The 23,935-nt window shown below is 40.6% G+C and overlaps 2 protein-coding genes across 2 annotated transcripts; one reads left to right on the top strand and one right to left on the bottom strand.

Annotated features, from left to right (window-relative positions):
* The first annotated feature begins 10 nt into the window (after positions 1-10).
* On the top strand, positions 11-15,035 carry LOC120026324 (rod cGMP-specific 3',5'-cyclic phosphodiesterase subunit beta-like). Its single transcript, XM_038971162.1, has 22 exons — positions 11-481; positions 1,243-1,395; positions 1,777-1,866; positions 2,035-2,175; positions 6,705-6,779; positions 6,901-6,965; positions 7,442-7,508; positions 7,649-7,696; positions 7,809-7,958; positions 8,229-8,372; positions 8,470-8,535; positions 8,916-9,062; positions 9,254-9,361; positions 9,489-9,598; positions 10,077-10,164; positions 10,301-10,401; positions 10,905-11,012; positions 11,139-11,202; positions 11,319-11,393; positions 11,553-11,636; positions 11,890-12,013; positions 12,132-15,035. The coding sequence occupies exons 1-22, from the start codon at positions 11-13 to the stop codon at positions 12,155-12,157; spliced, it is 2,505 nt and encodes an 834-aa protein (XP_038827090.1). The 3' UTR covers positions 12,158-15,035.
* A 5,469-nt stretch (positions 15,036-20,504) lies between these two features.
* Positions 20,505-21,621, bottom strand: LOC120026027 (ATP synthase subunit e, mitochondrial-like). The gene is made up of 4 exons (XM_038970804.1): positions 21,516-21,621; positions 20,904-20,958; positions 20,703-20,801; positions 20,505-20,608 (listed from the first exon to the last, which is right to left on the bottom strand). Exons 1-4 carry the CDS (start codon positions 21,549-21,551, stop codon positions 20,583-20,585), a joined length of 216 nt encoding a protein of 71 aa, XP_038826732.1. The 5' UTR covers positions 21,552-21,621; the 3' UTR covers positions 20,505-20,582.
* Positions 21,622-23,935: the final 2,314 nt, after the last annotated feature.

Below are 23,935 nucleotides of genomic sequence, written 5' to 3'. Positions count from 1 at the left end.
CTAACCCAAGATGAGTGCGACGAAGGAAGATGTTGAGAAGTTCCTGGATGGGAACCCGGCTTTCGCCCAGGGCTACTTTAACAAGAAGCTCACACCAGGGACCCTCTCTGTGATGGCAGGCATCTCCGAGTCCAAGGTGGATTTTGGGATGTTACAGGAGCTGGGCCAGATAGAGGAAGGCCAGATCCTGTTCGACCTGATCAAAGAAATGCAGGAGAACGTGAACATGGAGAAAGTGGTGTTTAAGATTCTGAAGAGGATTGTCGCCCTGATCCAAGCTGACCGCTGCAGCCTGTTCATGTACCGGGAGAGGAACGGCATCGCGGAGCTGGCCACTCGTCTCTTCAACATCACCACAGAGTCAGAGCTGGACGACTGTGTGGTGCACCCTGACCATGAGATCGTCTTCCCCCTGGACCTTGGGGTGGTGGGACATGTGGCCCAGACCAAGAAACACATCAATTTGAAAGATGTCAATGAGGTAAGAGTCAGATGGGGAAATGAAGCATAAACGTTGTGGTAGTGATGAGGACAGACAGTGTTCCAGAGGCTAGGAGCCAGTGAGATTGTGTTAATAGTCTTTTACAAGGGCCTTGTCATACGCTCCTACATGATATCATCTTCTAGCTGTACCAACGGCCAAAAATAACAAACAATTGCAAAATAAATAGATGTATCACGTTTATGTTCAGCCAGAGAGAAAAGTGAATAGTTATTTAATCTGTGCCTATCCGAACGTACGCATATTGTTAAAATTGTGTTTTTTTGCTAAAACGCAGTGACACACAAAATGGTATCGCAACTATACAGTACTGTGGGGATCTTCTAAATGTATATCTGGAGACAATATAAATCCTCTTGACAGATGTAATCCAGTTATTGTATATCCCTTGACCCCCTGTTGTAACTGGGATTAGGGCACCTGTTCTGGGGCGTTTACACTAGGGTCAGCAGGAAGCTAACACGGTTCAAATTCATTTATACTTCACATTGCCCAGATTTACATTCACTCTTGATAATGGAGTGTACTTCTTACCTGAGCAGTTATATCTCTTTAATAAATTGTGTTTTATCTTTGAATATGCCAGAGGTTAACATGTATTAATCTGTGGTCTATAATGATATGCCAACTGAAAAAAGGCTCAAAACCAAGGCCATGTACCGACTTATAGACAGACCCGTCTTAACACATCCACGTGGGATCTCTGATGTCGGTGATTTGTCTTGTTTTCTGCTATACAGAGCAGTCACTTCAGCTCATTCGTTGATGACCTGACAGAGTACAAGACCAGGAACATTTTAGCCTCGCCCATCATGAATGGAGAGGATGTGGTGGCTGTGATCATGGCCCTGAACAAGACCACTGGACCACACTTCACCGCTGAGGATGAGGATGTGAGTACTGAGGATGAAGGCTCTCTGAGAATAGGATCTACACATGTCCATGTGTCAGTATCACAATGGGAATACTAAGAGGAGGTTATTGCATGAATTAGTTGGGGATGAGTAATCAACATGTTTCCCCCTTCCCAAAGTTTATTTACACAAAGCGTATGCAGCATATAAACACTGACTGATGTTGTTGAACACAAACATGTCCATCAAACAAGCACAGGGAACACATACAAACTGTGCCATTGCTGCCTCAATGAAGAGGAAGGTCACATTCACACCTGATGTTTTCAAATACTCCCTCTCGTCTTTCCTCTACCACCTTGATTACACCTCGATGCATGTATTTCTCTTTAACAATAATTCATATTTTTGATCCCCCAGCTTTTTTTGAAGTATCTCAGAATAGCCACTTTGAACCTGAAGATTTACCAGCTGAACTACCTGTACAACTGTGAGACTCGAAAAGGACAGGTGAGTCTGCTGTCTGTACTGATATTCAGAGGAATTACTAGTTGTAGATGACAATATGGTGAACACACAAAAAAAGGCTATTGTTTTTGTTGCTTTCACACCTTTATTGATATATTAACCAACTGGTTATTAGCTGATCCTTCGTGGTTGTTTTTCTGTCGGGTATAGGTCCTGTTGTGGTCCGCTAACAAGGTGTTTGAGGAGCTGACAGACATTGAGAGACAGTTCCACAAAGCCCTGTATACAGTGCGGGCGTACCTGAACTGTGACAGGTACTCTGTGGGCCTATTGGACATGACCAAGGAGAAGGTGGGTGACACTGTCTGCATGTAGCCTGGCCATTCTTGAATTGTGGTATTGTCTTAAGCCTTCTAAGGTTTTTATTGATCTATAATATATATTAAATACTTTTGTTGAATTTCTTGCATTCAAAATAATAGGTATCTCCAAATCCCCAAATATGTCACTACAACTCCACTCATCACTTCTGGAACGAGACAATTTGCTTGCCCTAAGTACTTTAAACCATGCACAAACATAACGTTTTGCAATATAAAGGAAAGGACTTGCATTATGTTTTATCATTGATGAACAGTTTATGTGTGATATGTAACTCTGTGTGATTTTAAAGTGTTTTTCATGGTTGCAAAGGTGAGGGACGTACAGTAAATGTCACCGCAATTCAAGAATGATCCAGCCATTTAGTCATCATAAAGAATAGTTGTTATGGGTCTCCTCTAGTAATACTGTAGCTCTAGCAGTATTTGTTAATATTTTGCACCTATGGCACTGCAGTGCCTTCAGAAAGTACTCAGACCCCTTGACATTTTGCATATTTTGTTGTGTTACAGCCTGAATTTAAAATTGATACAACTGAGATTTTTGTTCACTGGCCTACACACAATACCCAATAATGTCAAAGTGGAATTATGTTTTTAGAATGTTTACAAATTAATTAAAAATGAAAAGCGGAAATGTCTTGAGTTAATAAGTATTCATCCCCTTTGTTTTGGCAAACCTAAATACGTCAGGAGTAAAAGTTTGCTTAACAAGTGACATAATAAGCTGCATGGACTCACTCTGTGTGTAATACTAGTGTTTAAAATGTTTTTTGAACGACTACCTCGTCTCTGTAACCCACACAGACGATTGATTATCTCTAAGGTCCTTCAATCGAGCAATGAATTTCAAACACAGATTCAACCAGGGAGGTTTTCCAATGCCTCGCAACTAAGGTCACCTATTGGTAGATGGGTAAAAATAAAAAAAGCAGACATTGAATATCCCTTTGAGAATAGTGAAGTTCAGTGGCGGTCGGTGGCATTTAATATGAGCGAGGTCGATATTTTTTTTATGAGCATGGCCTTATTTATATTACAGCATATTGGATGACTGTCATTCATATTCCATTCACCCAGCTCAATGTAAAATTGATAGGTTTAGGCTACTACATGATACTAAAATTGTCCCTATACCCATCATGAGGTTGCTACAACCTAGCCTATGAATGAAAGTTTGCAACGTAGGTGCACAGGTCGAGAGAAAAAATAAAGTAATCAAGGTGACAGACAGTGACACATTCAACACTGCCATGCACACTCTTGCCTGCATCTTGCTGATCTAGGGTGTAATCATTAGTCCAACAGTTGCAAACAAGAGTTTCTATTAGACAAATTCAGGTATGTTTATCCCTGTTTCATTCCGTTTGCTTCCGTTTAAGAAACGTTTTTCAACAGAATCAGTGGAATTAATAAATTCCTGATCACACGCGAACACAGTTCACTTCATAGCAGCCACATACAAACAGCATGATCATTTTGCTTGTAGAATTCCTTCTTGCATCTATGTGCTCTCCTCTCACCTTTTCCTTTTGCTTGTGGACTTCAGTGAACAACACATCAGCTGTCTGTGACCAGGAGGAAAAAAACGTAATATCATAACCGCTAAACGCTACACACAGCCTACATCGTTATCTCCATATTAGCTAACGTCATAGCTAGCTAACATAGCTACTAGAACTAATGTGTTCGTTAACCTGCTACAATCATGCAGTACAGTGTACAGTCAGCAAGCAGTTTAGCAGTTACACCGGCAGGCCCTGGTGGATATAAATGAATAAAACCAAACGCTTACCTTGACTTGGAAGAGTTCCAGTGTTGGATAGATATAGCCAATTAGCTAACATAGCATCCCGCTCTGTTTGAGCCGGGTTTTTGAGTAGGATAAACTAGCTAGCAGCATTTGCTAGCCAAGTGAAAGTGAAAGAAAAATACAACGAAATATAGCTCTCTCTCTGTCTCTCGCTTGCTTCTCCTTCATTTTTAAAGAAATGTATTTGATCAAAACTGTTAAAATATTATCTTTCTCTTTATTTGTTTCAATTACTCACCTCACCACATGCACTACAGTGCTAGCTAACTGTAGCTTACGCTTTCAGTTAGGGGTGTGCCGAGTAGTCGGAGAAAACGAGTATCATAATGGATATGGGCAATTTTCTGTATACGATTATGATCAGAGTATTTTTTGTATTCATCCATGATCGGGAAAAAGTAATTTTCAGATGCCAGCACGCATCTTTCTCATGTCAGTCAGTCATGTGCGAGGTTCTACGTGGTCTAAATAACTCAACTGGCTGTCTGTAAAGAGAAGGGCAGGCTGTACGTTGATCCTGCGGTTCTGATTGGATAGAGGGAAACTATATTTCTCCATCCACTCGCTTCACAATTTCACCCGATCAGTTTTCCTCTTTTTGAGCTGATCATTTAGATTGCTGCTGCCTGGCTGCTACTATGATAAATCACATGGTGAGGACGTTTGCTATCAAGCTATCAATGTGCATAATATCTCACAAGTGGGGCAAGGGTAGGGAAAAAATATTAAATGCTGATGCGGATTCTGACTGAGTGACAAACTTGGCTGCCAGCAGCAAATTGAGGCCAGACACACACACACACACACACACACACACACACACACACACACACACACACACACACACACACACACACACACACACACACACACACACACACACACACACACACACACACACACACACACACACACACACACACACACACACACACACACACACACCCCCCTCCGCGCGCTGCTCTGAATCTGTAGCTTCTTTGCAGGAATTTGGCCAACATCTATTTAGGCATATTAAAACACTTCTGTTTTTTCAGATCGCAAGTATCATCCGATCCGACAATCAACTGTCAAGTTACGGATACGATTACGAATACAAGTATGGCCATGTCGGCACACCTACTTTCAGTACTATAATCAATCTCTGATCCTTTGATTGGGTGGACAACATGTCAGTTCATGTTGCAAGAGCTCTGATAGGTTGAAGGATGTCTTCCGGGAAGTTGTCATAAATACTATGTAAGTCTATGGAAGGGAGTGAGGACCATGAGCCTCCTAGGTTTTGTATTGAAGTCAATGTACCCAGAGGAGGACAGAAACTAGCTGTCCTCCAGCTACACCATGGTGCTACCCTACAGAATGCTGTTGAGGCTACTGTAGACCTTCATTGCAAAACAGTGTGTTTTAATCAATTATTTGGTGACGTGAATATATTTAGTATAGTTTAATCTAAAAAGGATAACTTGTTAATGTTTCACTATTTACATTTTTATGAAATTCAGTAAGGAGGATGGAGAAAACTATGGACGGATCAGCAACATTGTTGTTACTCCACAATACTAGCCTAATCCACAGAGTGAAAATAACAACATCTGTATAGAATAAAAATATTCCAAAACATGCATCCTGTTGGCAACAAGGCTTCATATTATGGGCATGCTTGTAATCGTTAAGGACCGGGGAGTTTTTCAGGATAAAAAATAAACTGAATAGAGCTAAGCACAGGCAAAATCCTAGAGGAAAGCCTGGTTCAGTCTGATTTCCATTGGGAGATGAATTCATCTTTCAGCAGGATAATAATCTAAAAAACAAGGCCAAATCTACACTAGAGTTGCTTATCAAGAAGACAGTGAATGTTCCTGAGTGGCTGAGTTACAGTTTTGACATAAATTGGCTTGAAAATCTATTGCAAGACTTGAAAATGGTTGTCTAGCAAATATTTCACAACCCTGATGTGTAAAGCTCTTAGAGACTTACCCAGAAAGACTCACAGCTGTAATCACTGCCAAAGGTATTCTAACATGTATTGACTCAGGGGTGTGAATGCTTATGTAAATGAGATATTTCTGTATTTCATTTTCAGTACATTTGCAAAAATGTCTAAAAACAAGTTTTCACTTTGTCATTATGGGGTGTTGTGTGTAATAATATATTTAATCCATTTTGATTTCAGGCTGTAAAACAACAAAATGTGGAATAAATCAAGGGGTATGATTATTTTCTGAAGGCTCTGCAGGTATAGGCGACATGGGCAGCCGCCCGGGACGGCATCTTGCCGGGGGCGGCACAGGGCACCCGCACAAAATGTTTTGGAATGGTGACATTTACGCGATCGGTTTTCTATCGCTCATTTGCACACCACATCAATGATATCATGTCACCGTGTGGGACTGTGGTAGTGGGTGCCATGATTCTAGTTTGTGAGCTTGGCAGGCTACTGCCTGGGAAGGTCTCCCACTCAGAAGTACGAGATGGGGAGGGAGGCTGGGGTAGGTTGACCTCAGGTCTCCCCACTGGAAGCCTGAGGTAGGGGGACCGGGGGAATGGGCGCACCTCTAACTTTGTACAGTACTAATGGGGGGGTTTGCCCAGGGAGCCATACAAGCTAGAACCGCCACTGAGGCTCTGTAATATTATTAATATGCTGTGTCTGACAATCCATCTGTGTTATTGCTTTGTTCCTATAGGAGTTCTTTGACATCTGGCCAGTGTTGATGGGAGACCAGCCCCCTTACTCTGGACCTCTTACCCCTGATGGCAGAGTAAGTGTTCACAACTATCTACTTATTATCCTATGAACTGGTCTTTACCTTTTTGCCTTTGTTTCTACAATGTTGCATTTGTGGTGTGTGATTATAATTTTTTTGTTATCTGTGATTCTAGGAAGTCATATTCTACAAAGTCATTGATTATATTTTGCATGGAAAAGAGGACATCAAAGTTATCGCGTAAGTTTATCTCACTTTTGTATAGTGGAAGTAGTTTCAACCCTGTATTATCAGACCTGGGTTCCAATACATGTGCATTTGAGTAGTTGGTATTATAAATATTTTTTCTGTGTATTTGAGTATTTTTAAATACACAGCCCAAAACAAGTACTTTTATTTGAGTATTTGAATGGTTATTTGTAAAGACCAAAAAGTCTACCAAATTGTATTTTAGAGGATTTTCAAATACCTGGGTTAAACGCAAGGGAGTGTATTTTAGTCTGTGTATGTACATCTTTCTAATTATTTCCAAATGTATTTCCAAACACATTAAAATGTTCAACTACTTGTCTTTTCAAATATGATATTTCTGAATACTTACTTTGAATGTATGTTAAAGTGATTGCGATATCTCAAATAGTATTTGAACCCAGGTCTGTGTTTGATACTGTATAGCGGAATAATCAGTGTGTGTTGTCTGACTGTGTTGTCAACAGGAGTCCCACTCCAGAACACTGGGTTTTGTGTACTGGACTTCCCACATATGTGGCCGAAACTGGTCTTGTAAGTTTTTTAACTGGCATTCCAATAGCAAGTGTTCGAAATGCTCTCAGAATTTGGAATTTACTTGAAAATAACGCAATGTTCAAATTGCCATGATTTGCATGTGTGTTGATGCTGTACTCTTTATTTTGAATATCTAGATATGTAACATCATAAATCCCGCAACAGAGGAGATGTTCAAGTTTCAGGTACATTTGCTTCCTTATAAAATCAAGTATCCTTGTATGTGGTTTTAGCAAAACGTTTAGCAACTTGCATAATTCCCATTGACCATTTACCTTGTGTCTTCCCATAATACAGTCAGAACCCTTGGATGATAGTGGTTGGACCATAAAGAATGTGCTGTCCATGCCAATCGTCAACATGACAGAAGATATTGTGGGCGTGGCTACATTCTACAACAGGAAAGATGGGAAACCATTCGATCAGCAGGATGAGGAGCTAATGGAGGTACTTTACAGCACACAACTGTCTTCTCAACAACTCCTCTCTTCACAGAGAAGTCATCAAGTCAAATGGCTCTATAAAGCCTTGTTCTCTGTATTTTTTGTGTAGACCATTCATTTATACAATGCACTGTGGCAGTCAAATGCCTCCCACTCTCTTCACCACATTGACCTGAGTGAACCTACTCTGAATGATAGTGTGATTGTCTGTCTACCCATGTTGGCTTCTGAGTGAACCTACTCTGAATGACATTGTTTCTGTCGGTCTCCCCAGGCTATGACTAACTTCCTGGGCTGGTCCCACCTCAACACAGACACCTATGACAGGATGAAAATGATAGAGAACCGGAAAGACATAGCTCAGGACATGGTGCTCTACCACGTCAAGTGCCGTGATGACGAAATACAGAATATCCTGGTGAAGCCTTGCTCACAGATATACACAGATCTAACCTCCTTTGCAAGAGAAGTGTTGTTTTAATATTTCACACTCATTGTTGTTTTATGTATCTTAGAAAACCAGACAGTATTTCAACAGAGAGCCCTGTGACTGTGAAGAGGATGAGTTCCTGCAGATTCTGGTATTGCTACCTTATATTTTGGTCATAATCTTGAGGTTGTAGAATTATCTCTGATTTAGTCACTAGAGTATAAATTTAAGTACTGGAACAGTAGGCCTGCATTTGAAAGCTCTAGCTAGATGTATATGGTTGTATAGATATAGGATCTTCATTTGATCACACTGTAGCAGGAAATGTAAAACGTGTAGTGTACTTGAGGTTTAAAAAGGCTTGATTTTCCCGACAAAAATGCCCATGAATTATTATCAACATAATAATTAAAATGTCCTGTTGCTGCAGGATTATTTTCCTGCTGTAGCAAACTAGCTAAAATTAAGATCCTACATCTGTATGTTTAGTTTTTGTTAATAATGCCATAATAATCATGCATTATCATACAGAAAAAAGAACTGCCCGGCCCCAAGAAGTTTGAGATCTACGAGTTCGGGTTCTCTGACTTTGACTGCACAGAGCTGGAGCTGGTGATGTGTGGGATCCAGATGTACTATGAGGTCGGAGTGGTCAAGAAGTTCCAGGTTCCACAGGAGGTTTGTTGCAATCATGATCTGTACTGCAACATCTTTCAGTGCCGGGAAAGTGTTCATTCTGAATAATTTCTGTGCAGTTTGTCATTAGTTACTTTATTACTCTCCCATACTATCTGTATATGCTCTAAAGTTCTACAGCTCCACTTCCGAATCCTATGAAAACCAACAGGCATCTTTATTTATTTCAACAGGTTCTGGTACGCTTCATGTACTCTGTCAGCAAAGGCTACAGGAAAATGCCCTATCACAACTGGCGCCACGGTTTCAATGTCGGACAGACCATGTTCACACTGTTGACGGTAGGAATGCTTACACCTCAGTAATGTACCTTAAGTTTTTTTGTCAAGTAAGAAAACATGTTAACTGAAGACATGATTGAAAGATCTCTAATTCTGAAAGTCAAACTGCTGTATTTTGTTGTGTCAGACAGGGAACATGAAGAGATACTACACAGATCTGGAGGTGATGGCAATGATCACATCTGCTTTCCTCCATGATATCGACCACAGGGGCACCAACAACCTCTACCAGGTGAAGTGAGTATTCCTGGGAATCGCTGCTCTCTTTTTACGCTGCTTTCTGAAAGTTGGTACTGATGTTGGATCTTCATTTGACCAGTATTGTCACAGCAACATAATGATTATGATTTAGTCCACTATGTTGCTTGATCGGTGGTTAGGCTATTAGCTGGCCAAAAGTATGTTACATGAAAAGTGCAATACTGTTAGTGTGCGTTAGTGTGGGTGTGTTAGTGTGGGTTTTCAGTGAATTTATGTAAATCACAGGAAAATTGCAGGAAAGTGCAGGAAAATTCTCAGCAACAAAAGAGTGATCAAATTAGGATCCTACATCCGTGCAACCAGTCCTTAAATTATCTATGGGTCTCTTCTTTTACTCACTCTCTTGTCGTAACTGAGGCCATGCATGTAGAGAAGCACCTTGATTAGCTTTGTGTGATGAATGGCTTATGATGAGCTCTTTACAGTGTCTGGTCTGGTCTCCCCTCACAAACAGATCTGGTAACCCACTTGCCAAGCTTCACGGCTCATCCGTCCTGGAGAGGCATCATCTAGAATTTAGCAAGTTCCTTCTGGCAGACGAGGTACGTAAGGGTTTTGTATCTCAGCCATAAACATTCACTACTACAGTAGAACATTTTTTGTCAATTATTGATTTATTTGTACTTTATGCTTCCATGTTGATCACATGCTAGTCTAACTCCTCCATCCTCCCCCCAGTCCTTGAATATCTACCAGAATCTCAACAGAAGACAGAATGAGCATGCCATCCACCTTATGGACATTGCCATCATTGCAACAGACTTGCAACTCTATTTCAAGTAAGACTTGCAACTCCAATTCAATTAAGTTTGCTACAGCAGGAAAATAATCCTGCAGCAACAGAAAATATAAATTATTATGTGTATTATAATTTATGCATATTTTTTGTAGGGGTATATACATTATTTGTCAGGGAAATTCTAGTCTGACATTTTAAAGTGGAAATTACAAACTTTAGAAGACTTTATAAAGCTTGAATTCACTACAAGTTTGCATTTCGTGCTGTGCAGGAAAATTCTCCGCAACAAAAGAGTGATCAAATTAAAATCCTACATCTGTATTTACTTAACTGCAATACATATTGTATTCCCCATACAGATCTTAGGAAGAATGTATTGTTGTCAATGTGGACTCTTTTTCTGCATATTAAAGCACAGATTTAGATACGACGATCAAGCCTACTTCGTCCTGTAAAGTTGAGGGAACAAGATTTCACAATGCACTGCTTATAACTTTAACTGGATGTATAAATCTCTGTTTGGACATTTTCCAATGTCACCAGGAAGCGAACAATGTTCCAGAAGATTGTCGACCTATCAAAGACCTACGAAGATGAGAAGAAGTGGGTGGACTGGATGTCCCTGGAGACTACCAGGAAAGAGATTGTCCTGTGAGTGCAGTTCATGGTAGGGGGAGGATAGTAGTGATAGGGGAATATGTAGGATTATAACATGCACATTGGATCTTATTTTAGCATTTCTATTTTATGCTGAACCTTCAATAATTCCACTCAAAGGGCCATGATGATGACAGCATGTGACTTGTCAGCCCTCACTAAGCCATGGGAGGTACAAAGCAAGGTGAGAACCTCCCTTGATTATATATACGACATTTTAGCAGATGCTTGTGTGTTTCTGTAAGTGAATTAAGCTGTCCAATATAGTGAAATACATTGGACTACCTGGCTTCGTTCCAGGTGGCGCTGTCTGAAGCAGCTGAGTTCTGGGTGCAGGGTGACTTGGAAAGAGAAGTTCTTGAAAAACAACCCATTGTGAGTATATCAACGTGTGTGTGTGTGTGTGTGTGTGTCTGTTCTTCGGATATCCACCTACATTTTTACATTATCCAAGATGCCTGATGAAGAACTATGTTTTTTTTTGTGCGTGTGTGTGTGTGTGTGAAATCATGTTTCTCCCTCCTTTTCATCCAGACAATGATGGACAGAAACTGCGCTGGTGAACTGCCCAAGCTGCAGTGTGGTTTCATTGACTTTGTCTGCACATTTGTCTACAAGGTAACGTTACCGCATGTACTACCACTCCTTCAGACTAGCTACATCACTCAGCTTCACAGTTATTGCTAAGCACAAAGTAAACCATGAATCAATAGATCTTAGTGTTTGGTGAAATAGTCGGCATACCTTCTATTGGATGTGTGGAATGACCAAATGCACAAATCGTTGCCATTCAGACAAGCATTATTTGGTTAGATGGCTTGACTGACAGAAATAGAGCTCTCAAGTTTTTGTTTTGTTGTTTATCCGTCAGGAATTGTCCCGCTTCCATCCGGCCATCCAGCCGATGTATGATGGTATGCTGAACAACAGGAAGGAGTGGAAGGCCAAGCAGGAAGAGTATGAGGCACAACAGGCCATCCTGAAAGCCCAGTCAGGTCAGAGTGGAGGATATACTATTGCTCTCTAGTTTAGAGGGCATTTTGTCTGTGCATTAAAAGTAATACAGATTATCCTTAAACATGTATTGTTTTTTTGTATTCTTGCTATGTAAAGGGTCCAAGACGTGCTCAGTGTGCTAAAGCTCAGGACCTGTTTTGGAGGTAGGTCACTCCAGGATACATCACAGCCACACAGTCTTACTGCCGGCCGGGGCAGGACCAGCCTCACCTCAGAACAGCTGTGGAAGGACAGCCTCCCCTCACAGCATCAGAACTTTAGAGAAGAGCCAGAGGGACTCCTTATCAGCAAGGCCGTTGGACCTTCTGGTTCCAGACCCATGTTGGCACATTATGGCCACAACAGTCAATTTCCTGCCTTCAACTGAAGAGCAGTTATCATTAGTTGCATTGGCATATCCACATTTTGGAAGTTACCCCTTTCACTATGCTTCACGACATTCTGAGGAATCCTTCATGGTCTTAGTGGAGTTCATTTTTGTTTGTACTAACTTTTTTAACGTATGTACAGTAGGTTCCTGAAGGTTTTTATTGACCAATTAAAGGAACAAGAAGTCAACAACTTCTAAAATGTTTCCATATGTATGTATAATGTCATTAATATGACACTAAAGCCCTGTTTAAACCAGGTGCCAACATACGTTCTTTGTCCTGATCTAGTCCACATTCTGATTGTGGCCACATTTTCAGACATATGGCATTAAAGTGTGTCTCTTATCCATCCACTGTGTCTGCATTGTGACCAGATTTCCTGGTTCCTACCTGTATGCAATTATTTCCCAGATATTCTTTCCAAATAATATTTATTTATTTGAAGACACATGGCAGAGGTCAATGGTGCCACCTGTCAATGATTTTAGAGGCCAAAATAATGATTATTTAAATGGCTTCACTGTGCAGATCAGTCGACACTTCGTAGATATCCAGACACAATGTGTGTCTGACTACCTCTGGAGGTGGTCAGGAAGAGCTGACCTATGACTGCATTTGTCTAAAATTGTGGGAAAAATCAGAATGTGGACAAGATCAGAACAAAGTACACATGTTAGCACCCCGGGTATAAACGTAGCTTATTATGATTGCTTTTCGTTTTAAAACAGGTTACTGTTTCTTAACTACCATTTTCGTACAGAATACTGTATGAAATGCACAGGGATACTTTTTTGTTTTACATTAATATTTTACGCTGTTATTTGTTGTAAGGACATAGATTCTTAAAACAAGTAGGCTTGTTTTTAGAGTTATCACATTAAAGGTAGACTCAACGAAATGACGTTGCCACGAGCAGCACCGCAGATAGAGATGAGCGAGATGCAAGATCCCATCCTTGCATCTGTACCTGGGTTTGCTTCATGCTGTTAAATTGAGCCTCGCGCTTCAACACTCTTAGTTGTTGCGGAAATTGACCCGAACGCTGAGTCTACCTTTAAATAACACTTTACAAAATGTTGGTGGATTCATCAAGGATCCAACTTGACTTTTATGTATGTTATAATAACAGTGTAATAACCGTGACTTACATTGTTCTTTACTCCTTCCAGTCAGTCGTCATTTACATAACTGTCCAGCTTTTCCAGATTTCTATGAAATATGACCTATAATTAAATACAAAATGAGTGAAATAGTTTTCCTTCCAAGAAATGGTAGTTAAAAATAAGCTTTTCTGCATTTGAAGGGTGTGGGCGTACCCCAACAACAGAATGGTGTGGCATATACCGGTCATAAAAATATGAATGACAAGTAAACAGCTGATTGGCCAGCTCAGCCAATGACCCAACGTGACATGTTAAATGAGGAAATAGCAAGCATTTTTGAGCTGGGGTTTAAGTATTTTTTCTTTTATTCATGCTTTGGCCACGAGTACGAGAATAGGACGAGTCAACAACATTATTAGTATGAGTTAACAGAATGAGCTTTTAAGTGAGATTTTCTCTGGACAGTTACTTTAAATGGTAATCAAAAGTAGATTATGCAATACTAGGGTATAGGGCTAGCATCCACATATGCCATAAGAAGTATGTTTTATGGTTCCACTTCATTACAAGGTAATGTGACCCCTTGCTGTGGGATGCTAAGTGATGGTTTTGCGGTATATTACTATTGTCCCATGCTGTGTTGGGTGAAATAATGGGGTGTAGTACTTTTAGTACAGCAATGTAAGAGGTGCTGTTATAGAATGACTGCAGTCAGGCAGTTGAAAACAAGTATATTTTCTGTGTGTGTACATGATCATTTATTGTTCTGAGATAGGAGAGAAAGGAGTTGACATTTTCAGGAAGGTCTGTCCCTGGCTATCAACGGTTAACTAGAAATGCTTCATTTTGACAAACCCATCGTTCTCTCCATGCAACTGTTCACTGTTTATTTTTGAATATTTGAAAGAGACATAGTTTTAGGGTAAAAACAAGATACAGTATGTCTCAATATATGTATATCTAACAATATTGGATGGATTTTTATATGGTCCAGTCCACTGCGAATAGCGGTCAAAGTCCAATCCCTCGGTAGAGTGATTGAAGCCAGTGGCCTTGATTCTGTTACTCTTGAGCCTACTCACTGGATCCATAGAATCTCTTAGTGTTCATTATGAACAGAGGATAATCATGCTCTTACAGCAGCCCCACTGTCAATGGGGTACCTATGCTTTTATAGATGGAATCAATTGTAAATAGTCTTCTCCTGTAAATATATTTCAATAATAGTATATTTTTTTCAGATGATTAACACTTCATTTCCTCTATGAGTGTCAGTGCAACATTACTGTTATGTTCTATCTGTGCCGACATTATAGCATGAAGGGAAATATTAAGGACCCTTTTATTAGAAGCAGTAATTATGTGCTTTATCTTTTCAATTCCACATCATTAAACATTGCAACAAACATTTTAATTCCACAATTTGCTGTTAAAAATACTTTAGCGTAGATATGACAAATTCTGAAGCTCAATGTATGTGTTTTGTCTACAATGACCAAAATAAAGTACATTTATTTTTAAGGATGCATTTCGTCTAATGATATCTTGTTAGTTTTATATAATAGGAAACATAATTTAAATATCCATTGTATCCTATTGTTTTCATAGATATGGACAGAGGTTGGGCCAAAGTATCTAAAGCCTTGTTCATGCTGCAGGCCTTAATTCTCAAATCAGTTTTGTTTTGGAATACTGACTTTCCAAACAGGAAGTTACAAGCGACCAAATCAGATGTGTGTGTTTAGACAGCAGTCGTTTGCTGACATGGCTAAGCTAGTTATCATAGTAACGACGGGTGTGCACGGTGGTGTAGGCTGATTGGTGGTGGTGCTCGTGCTTCCTATCACACAGAAGTTGTAGCAAGTTATGTGACAACAAAGCCCGCCATGGACATTTCCCAGTTGCTTTGAATGTTCCCTAATCACAGTGTGAGAACTCTTTTCAAGGCTCAAAGGATAAGTTTATCCCCCCAACAAAATTTTGATAGCCACAGTAGCCGTTTATCTTTCCAGCTCATTCACTAATGTGTTCAAATCAAATCAAATTTTATTGGTCACATACACATGGTTAGCAGATTTGGCAAGTCGGTTAGTTTTGGCAAGTCGGTTAGGACATCTACTTTGTGTATGACACAAGTAATTTCTTCAACAATTGTTTACAGACAGATAATTTCATTTAATCACAATTCCAGTGGGTCAGAAGTTTACATACACTAAGTTGACTGTGCCTTTAAACAGCTTGGAAAATTCCAGAAAATTATGTAATGGCTTTAGAAGCTTCTGATAGGCTAATTGATATAATTTGAGTCAATTGGAGGTGTACCTGTGGATGTTTTTCAAGGCCTACCTTCAAACTCAGTGCCTCTTTGCTTGACATCATGTGAAAATCAAAAGAAATCAGCCAAGACCTCAGAAAAAGAATTGTAGACCTTCACAGGTCCTGTTCATCCTTGGGAGCAATTTCCAAATGCCTGGTACCACGTTCATCTGTACAAACAATATTCCGCAAGTATAAACACCATGGGACCACACAGCCGTCATGCCGCTCAGGAAGGAGACACGTTCTGTCTCCTAGAGATGAGCGTACTTTGGTGCGAAAAGTGCAAATCAATCCCAGAACAACAGCAAAGGACCTTGTGAAGATGCTGGAGGAAACAGGTACAAAAGTATGTATATCCACAGTAAAACGAGTTCTATATCGACATAACCTGAAAGACCACTCAGCAAGGAAGAAGTCACTGCTCCAAAACCGCCATAAAAAAGCCAGACTACGGTTTGCAACTGCACATGGGGACAAAGATCGTACTTTTTGGAAAAATTTCCTCTGGTCTGATGAAACAAAAATGTAACTGTTTGGCCATAATGACCATCGTTATGTTTGGAGGAAAAAGGGGGAGGCTTGCAAGCCGAAGAACACCATCCAACTGTGAAGAATTGGGGTGGCATCATCATGTTGTGGGGGTGCTTTGCTGCAGGAGGGACTGGTGCACTTCACAAAATAGATGGCATCATGAGGCAGGAAAATTTGGTGGATATATTGAAGCAACATCTCAAGACATCAGTCAGGAAGTTAAAGCTTGGTCGCAAATGGGTCTTCCAAATGGACAATGACACAAGCATACTTCCAAAGTTGTGGCAAAATGGCTTAAGGACAATAAAGTCAAGGTATTGGAGTGCCCATCACAAAGCCCTGAACTCAATCCTATAGAAAATTTGTGGGCAGAACTGAAAAAGCGTGTGCGAGCAAGGAGGCCTACAAACCTGACTCAGTTACACCAGCTCTGTCAGCTCTGTTCACCCAACTTATCGTGGAAAGCTATCTGAATTGTTTGACCCAGGTTAACAATTCAAAGGCAATGCTACCAAATACTAATTGAGTGTATGTAAACTTCTGACCCACTGGGAATGTGATGAAAGAAATACAAGCTGAAATAAATCATTCTCTCTAGTATTATTCTGATATTTCACTTCTTACAATAAAGTGGTGATCCTAACTGACCTAAAACAGGGAATCTTTACTCGGATTAAATGTCAGGAATTGTGAAAAACTGAGTTTAGATGTATTTGGCTAAGGTGTATGTAAACTTCCGACTCCAACTGTAGAAGCTGTTTTTCAATCTCTCAGTCCCAGCTTTGATGCACCTGTACTGACCTCGCCTTCTGAATGATAGTGGTGTGAACAGGCAGTGGCTCGGGTGGTTGTCTTTTTGGCCTCCCTGTGACATCGGGTGCTGTAGGTGTCATGGAGGGCAGGTAGTTTGCCCCCGGTGATGCGTTGTGCAGACCGCACCACCCTCTGGAGAGCCTTGCGGTTGAGGGTGGTGCAGTTGCTGTACCAGGCTGTTTGTAAACAATTAACAAGCTAGGTAGCTACCATGTCATGTTTTTATCAAACTGTCAACAGAGTAGCTAGCAAGCAACAAGATATGCCAAATATGTCTAAAAAACATTTTAGGGCAAATAAATCAGATTTGACCGTTCAGACAAGTCGCATGGCCAGGAATCCACATCTGACTTTAAAGCCCCGAAGGTGGTTTGAAATATGGCTTGAAATAGACAGATTTGACTCAGATATGCAAAATCATTGGATTAGTCACTTCAAACTGCCAATGTGAACAAGGTTTAAATCACCCCTGGTCAATGTGAATCATTTTTCTATTTTGGGAATGTATTGTCTTGATATTAGCTCCACAGTATAATTTGCTGCTGAAATTCCCGTCATCTCCAGGCAGTATCCAGCTCATGACTCATCTGGAAATAAAGCCTCTTAGCCAGCACTAACTCTCAGCAGTTTCCACCAATCTTCTGACCCATATACATTATTATGGCACAGTTGCAGTACCGAGTTGTACAGAGGAACACATTTTAAGCCATCTTTTTTATGGCTGTTGCAGATTTTTATATACACACACACACACAACCATTGTGAGTGTCACGATATAGCTCACTAATAGCATTGAGAAAGCCTAATTAACATTAAACAGTGTTATTAGCCTACATAACATAAGTAAAATTCTGCCATTGTTCTGCTTGTCATTAAGGATTACAGGGCAGCATACAGGTAGAAGTGGAAGAAAACCTCCCAACGAAATGCTTTCAGATTATCAACAAAAAACTGCATGTTGAATATTCATGAATGTAATGTCAAATTGACCAGGTATATGTCTATTGTGTGTTAAACCTGGGTCGAAGGGTGTGTGGCAGTAATGTTCACTCAGCACTTTCTTAGATTGGCCTATGACCTGAATCCTGGGATTTATGCTATACTGGGCCTGGATTACAGCCTAGTCCCTACTCCGGTCATCTCACAGTGAAGGGCAGGGTGACAGAGATTTTCATATTGTCCTGCGCTCATACCAGGATTTATGGTATTACTGGCATAGCACACAAGGGGGCACTAAAAAGACAATAAAAGCTCAAATCACAGACACTGTTAGCTGAATGCTAACGAGCAAAAACGAACAAACTAATTGCAATGGTAGATGAATCCAGTTCATCAAGTCATACAGGATTAGCTAGTAGCTACCGAATGTCCTTTTCGGTGAGTGTGGTCATTTACAAGAGAAAGTTGAACGAGAGAAATTATGCAAATGACCAAAGTTGTGATGCATGCCTTTGAAGAAAGAGCAGCATGTGTAGGCCTGTACAGAGCAGATGGTAGAAAAAAAACACTAGTAGGAAGCACAGGGGGAGAAAATGGCAGCTGCACAGCTCTGGCAATGTCATTTGACTTCTGGCAGATCACCATTATTAGATAACTGATGGCAAACATTTAGTAGTGAATTGCATACAAGTGTAACTTCATCTCATGTGCGTCGCACAACTGACTCGCCGATAGATATAGAACGCTATGGACTCACCAGCTCGCTTTCCCCGGTTGTGTTATTTACTGTACAAACACGTGATGGCTTAACTGTACTGGAGAACTATGGTGAAATGAAGAACCCAATCTGCTTCATCTCCTAAGGTATTGCACAAGTTGACTGAAGGTAATATACTATATATATATACAAAAGTATGTGGACACCCCATTAAATTAGTGGATTTGGCCATTTCAGCCACACCCGTTGCTGACAGGTGTATAAAATAAAGCACACAGCCATGCACAAACATTGGCAGTAGAATTGCCTTACCGAAGAGCTGTGCCACCGCCATAGGATTCCACCTTTCCAATAAGTCAGTTCGTCAAATTTCAGCCCTGCTAGAGCTGCCCCGTTCAACTGTAAGTACTGTTATTGTGAAGTGGAAATGTCTGGGAGCAACAACGGATCAGCCGCGATGTGGTAGGCCAGACAAGTTCACAGAACGTCTGTCCTCGGTTGCAACACACTACCTAGTTCCAAACTGCCTCTGGAAGCAACGTCAGGACAATAAGTGTTCGTCGGGAGCTTCATGAAATTGGTTTCTATGGCCGAGCTGCCGAACACAAGCTTAAGATCACCATGCGCGGTGCCAAGCGTTGGCTGGGGTGGTGTAAAGCTCACCGCCATTGGACTCTGGAACAGTGGAAACGCGTTCTCTGGAATGATGAATCACGCTTCACCATCTGGCAGTCCAATGGACAAATCTGGGTTTGGCAGATGCCAAGACAACGATACTTGCCCCAATGCATAGTGCCAAAAAGTTTGGTGCAGGAGAAATAATGGTCTGGGGTTGTTTTTCATGGTTCAGGCTAGGCCCCTTACTTCCAGTGAAGGGAAATCTTAACGATACAGCATGCAATGACATTCTAGACGATTCTATACTTCCAACTTTGTGGCAACAGTTTGGGGAAGGCCCTTTCCTGTTTCAGCATGACAATGTCCCCATGCACAAAGCGAGGTCAACACAGAAATGGTTTGTCGACATCGGTGTGGAAGAACTTAACTGGCCTGCACAGAGCCCTGACTTCAACCCCATCGAACACCTTTGGGATGAATTGGAATGACGACTACGAGCCAGGCCTAATCGCCCATCAGTGCCTGACCTCTCTAATGTTCGTGGCTGAATGGAAGCTAGTTCCCACAGCAATGTTCCAACATCTAGTAGAAAGCCTTCCCAGAAGAGTGGAGGCTGCTATTGCAGCAAAGTGGGGAACAACTCCATGTTAATGCCCATGATTTTGGTTTGAGATGTTTGATCACTTTTGGTCATGTAGTGTAACAAACAGTAGCTACAAATATTAAAATGTATTGACAAACTTCAAATAAATAGTTGATGGTATTGTATTGACAAACCATCCCATTGCTTTTTCCAAATACCCATATAAGGTATACCACCCAAGCCTAACATATACACCTGGGAACCAGATGTACCTTTTATAGTTATTTCACTCAATTTACACAGTAGAAAAAAACAAGGGTGGGTATACACAAATATTTTCAGATTTGAGACTAACACCTCTAACTATACTAAATGTTTCAGCTAGGTTTCATATAGGATATTTGGGTAACATCTGGCTTATATATATTAAAAATGTAATTTGGATGTCAAAACACATTACTATCTTAACAGATATCCAAGAAGAATTATTTAATACATTAAATTACTTATGTTTTTTATTTCATTATTCTTCAAACACAATCCATAGGCAGTTCATTTCAGGATGGTGTCTTCGGAGGCTGTAAAAACAACAGAAAAACATGTTTCACAACATTTCCTCAGTTACATCTTCACTGCATCCCTCCTAACATTCTGATTAGTTTTTTTATTTACCTTCTGCAAGTGCTTTGGCAATTTTCTCTTGCTCCTCTCGGATCTTCTTCTCTGCCTCCTCAACAAGCCTCTCTTTCTCTGCTCTTGGCTTCAGATAGTCTAAAGGAAATACAGCAATGACACTGACATTGCAATAATGATCATTCAAAATACCCTCAGGTGACATTACAACAATCGTATATCTTGTAGTAAGCTACTTACCATATCTTTGTTTGCCATAAAACATGCCAATGAGCAAGAATGACCACCTGGCCGTCTGAAATAAAGAAAATTGATTAGTTAGTTAACTTAGCTACACAGCTCAAACGTATGCGATTGCCTTGACCACTATCTATTTATGCTGAGTGACTTTCAATCGTCTTTTGGCAGAGGATTTAATTCGTGTCTTGCACGCTAACGTTAGACTACATGTGAGATGACCTGGAGTTAGCCATGCTAGCTAATAAGTTAGCACGTTAGCGAGCGTACTCGGCAAGTAGCCAATACTATGACCTTGCCTCAGAATTATTATAGACTAGTGAGTTGAACTATTAAACCTGGGTCAAAGTAACATATTGTCATCAATTTTGGCTGGATTATTTCATTATACTATCTTTATGGCAGGTATATCGTAATTTAGCTGGCTAGCTAACCCTCATTGAATTGAACCAGTCAATGTCATTCGATTAACATTTATGTTAGAAGCTAGCTAGCTAAACTTACTAACAAGCTAGACGTCTGATTTAAACATGACCTAAAATAACCTGCTGTATTCACCATATGCATTCAAATGAGTTAGTACAACACAAGTTATTAAAACGAATATAGATTTACCTTGATGACAGGCGAGACTGCAACTGGGGGAACCATTTTGCTAGTGAGAAATTGAGGAAGTCTTCTTCTTTTTCTTCTATAATATAATGGGCGTCGCAAACAAAAGTTAGAGGTGCATGCCGCCACCTAGTGTGTAGTCTATCACAGTTTACAGACTAAATGAATAAATACATAAACATTCAAATAAACTAAACCCTCCTATCTAATCATGTACTACTAAGAAAATAAAAAAGAGCCCTAGTAACTTCTAACAAACCCTTCCCCATCCCCCATCGAGAGCATCCTGACCGGTTGCATCACCGCCTGGTATGACAACTACTCGGGAATCTGACCGTAAGACGCTTCAGAGGGTAGTGCATACGGCCCAGTACATAAATGGGGCCAAGCTTCCTTACATCCAGGACCTATATACTGTACCAGGCGGTGTCAGCTGAAGGCCCCAAAAATTAAGACTGTTCTCTCTGCTACCGCACGGCAAACAGTACCTGAGCGCCAAGTCAAGTCTAGAACAAATAAACTAATTAAATGGTTACCCAGACTATTTGCATTGACCCTCCCCTCCTACTCGCTGTTTATTATCTATGCATAGTCACTTTACAAATTACCTCGACTAACCTGTACCCCCGCACATTGACTCGGTACCGGTACCCCCTGTATATAGCCTCGTTATTGTTATGTACATTTCTTGTATTACTTTTTGATAGATTTTTATTTATTTTACTTTAGTTTATTTAGTAAATATTTTATTAACTCTATTTATTGAACTGCATTGTTGGCTAAGGGCTTGTAAGTAAGCATTTCACGGTAAGGTCCACACCTGTTGTATTCGGCACATGTGACAAATACAATTTGATTTGATTTGAAATCCCTTCCAACTCCACATCCTCGTCCAACCTCAATAACCCTACACTTCAATCTTTCCCTCTCTTCCACATACCAGTACTTACAACAATACCGGTACTTACAACAATACATCAACACATGCTTCACTGTGTCATCAACCATACACTCCGTACACAAACCATTCCCATGCTTGCCAAACAGATCTAATGACGAGTTCAATGTACAATGCCCTAGACGCAACTGAGCAAACAGCACCATCTCTTCCTTCCTAATCTGACCATTGAATCTTGTTCCACCAACCTTTCTTTGGAGGGCAAATGCCGGCCTTTGGGCTCGTTGTCCCACCTCTTCTGCCACACATCTATCATAATGGCTCTAATCTTACATTTGGCCTCACCTCTACCCACTTCTACCCAATTCTATCTTGTTTTAAAGCCTTTTCTGCTACCTGGTCTACTATTTCACTCCCACCCACTCCCAAGTGAGCTGGGACCCAGCAGAATCTCACAACTAGACCCAGTCTCTCAATTCCCGATAATAACATTAATGCCTCCAATAGTTGGTCACTCCTTTTCGATTTGCCAGATGATAAGCTATTCAATACAGACAGGGAAATAAAGCATAATATAATTCTGTCAGGTTGAGCATCCTCCACCCACTAGAGGGCAGCTACTATCGCCAACAGTTCAACTGAGTTTACTGACAGTTCATCTGACATATCTTCACATCAAGTTCAGGAATGTAAACGCCTGCTCCTCTCCTGTAAGACCCCTATCTGGGTTTGAGGATGTCAAAGAAAGACAATCTATTATAATGACAAGATAGTCGAGTGACCGCTCTACCATGGAAATATATGTCCTCAAAGAAGGAAGGCGAGATCAGGTGGGGGAATTCTAGCCAATGAGAGGGTAGATACCCGTAAACAATAGGCACAACTCGGATATAAAGTTGTTTTCTTTCAAAGTAGGCTGAAATTTATTTATTTATTTTATTTAACTAGGCAAGTCAGTTAAGAACAAATTCTTATTGACAATGACGGCTTACCAAACGGCAAAAGGCCTCCTGCGGGGACGGGGGCCTGGGATTAAAAAAATAAAAAATACAATATAAATATAGGACACAACACATATCACAACAAGAGAGACACAACACTACAGAAAGAGAGACCTAAGACAACAACATAACAAGGCAGCAAAACATGACAACGCAGCAATGGTAGCAACACAACATGACAACAACATGGTAGCAGCACAAAAACATGGTACAAACATTATTGGGTAAAGTCAACAGCACAAAGGCCAAGAAGGTAGCGACAGCAATACATCACGCAAAGTAGCCACAACTGTCAGTGAGAGTGTCCATGATTGAGTCTTTTAATGAAGAGATTGAGATAAAACTGTCCAGTTTGAGTGTTTGTTGCAGCTCGTTCCAGTCGCTAGCTGTAGTGAACTGAAAAGAAGAGCGAACCAGGGATGTGTGTGCTTTGGGTACCTTTAAAAGAATGTGACTGGCAGAACGGGTGTTGTATGTGGAGGAGGAGGGCTGCAGTAGGTATCTCAGATAAGGGGGAGTGAGGC

Source organism: Salvelinus namaycush, chromosome 31 (assembly GCF_016432855.1).
Source record: "Salvelinus namaycush isolate Seneca chromosome 31, SaNama_1.0, whole genome shotgun sequence".
Classification (NCBI taxonomy): domain Eukaryota; kingdom Metazoa; phylum Chordata; class Actinopteri; order Salmoniformes; family Salmonidae; genus Salvelinus; species Salvelinus namaycush.
The sequence above is the reverse complement of the archived record's forward strand: the minus strand, read 5'-3'. Positions and strand labels throughout refer to the sequence as shown.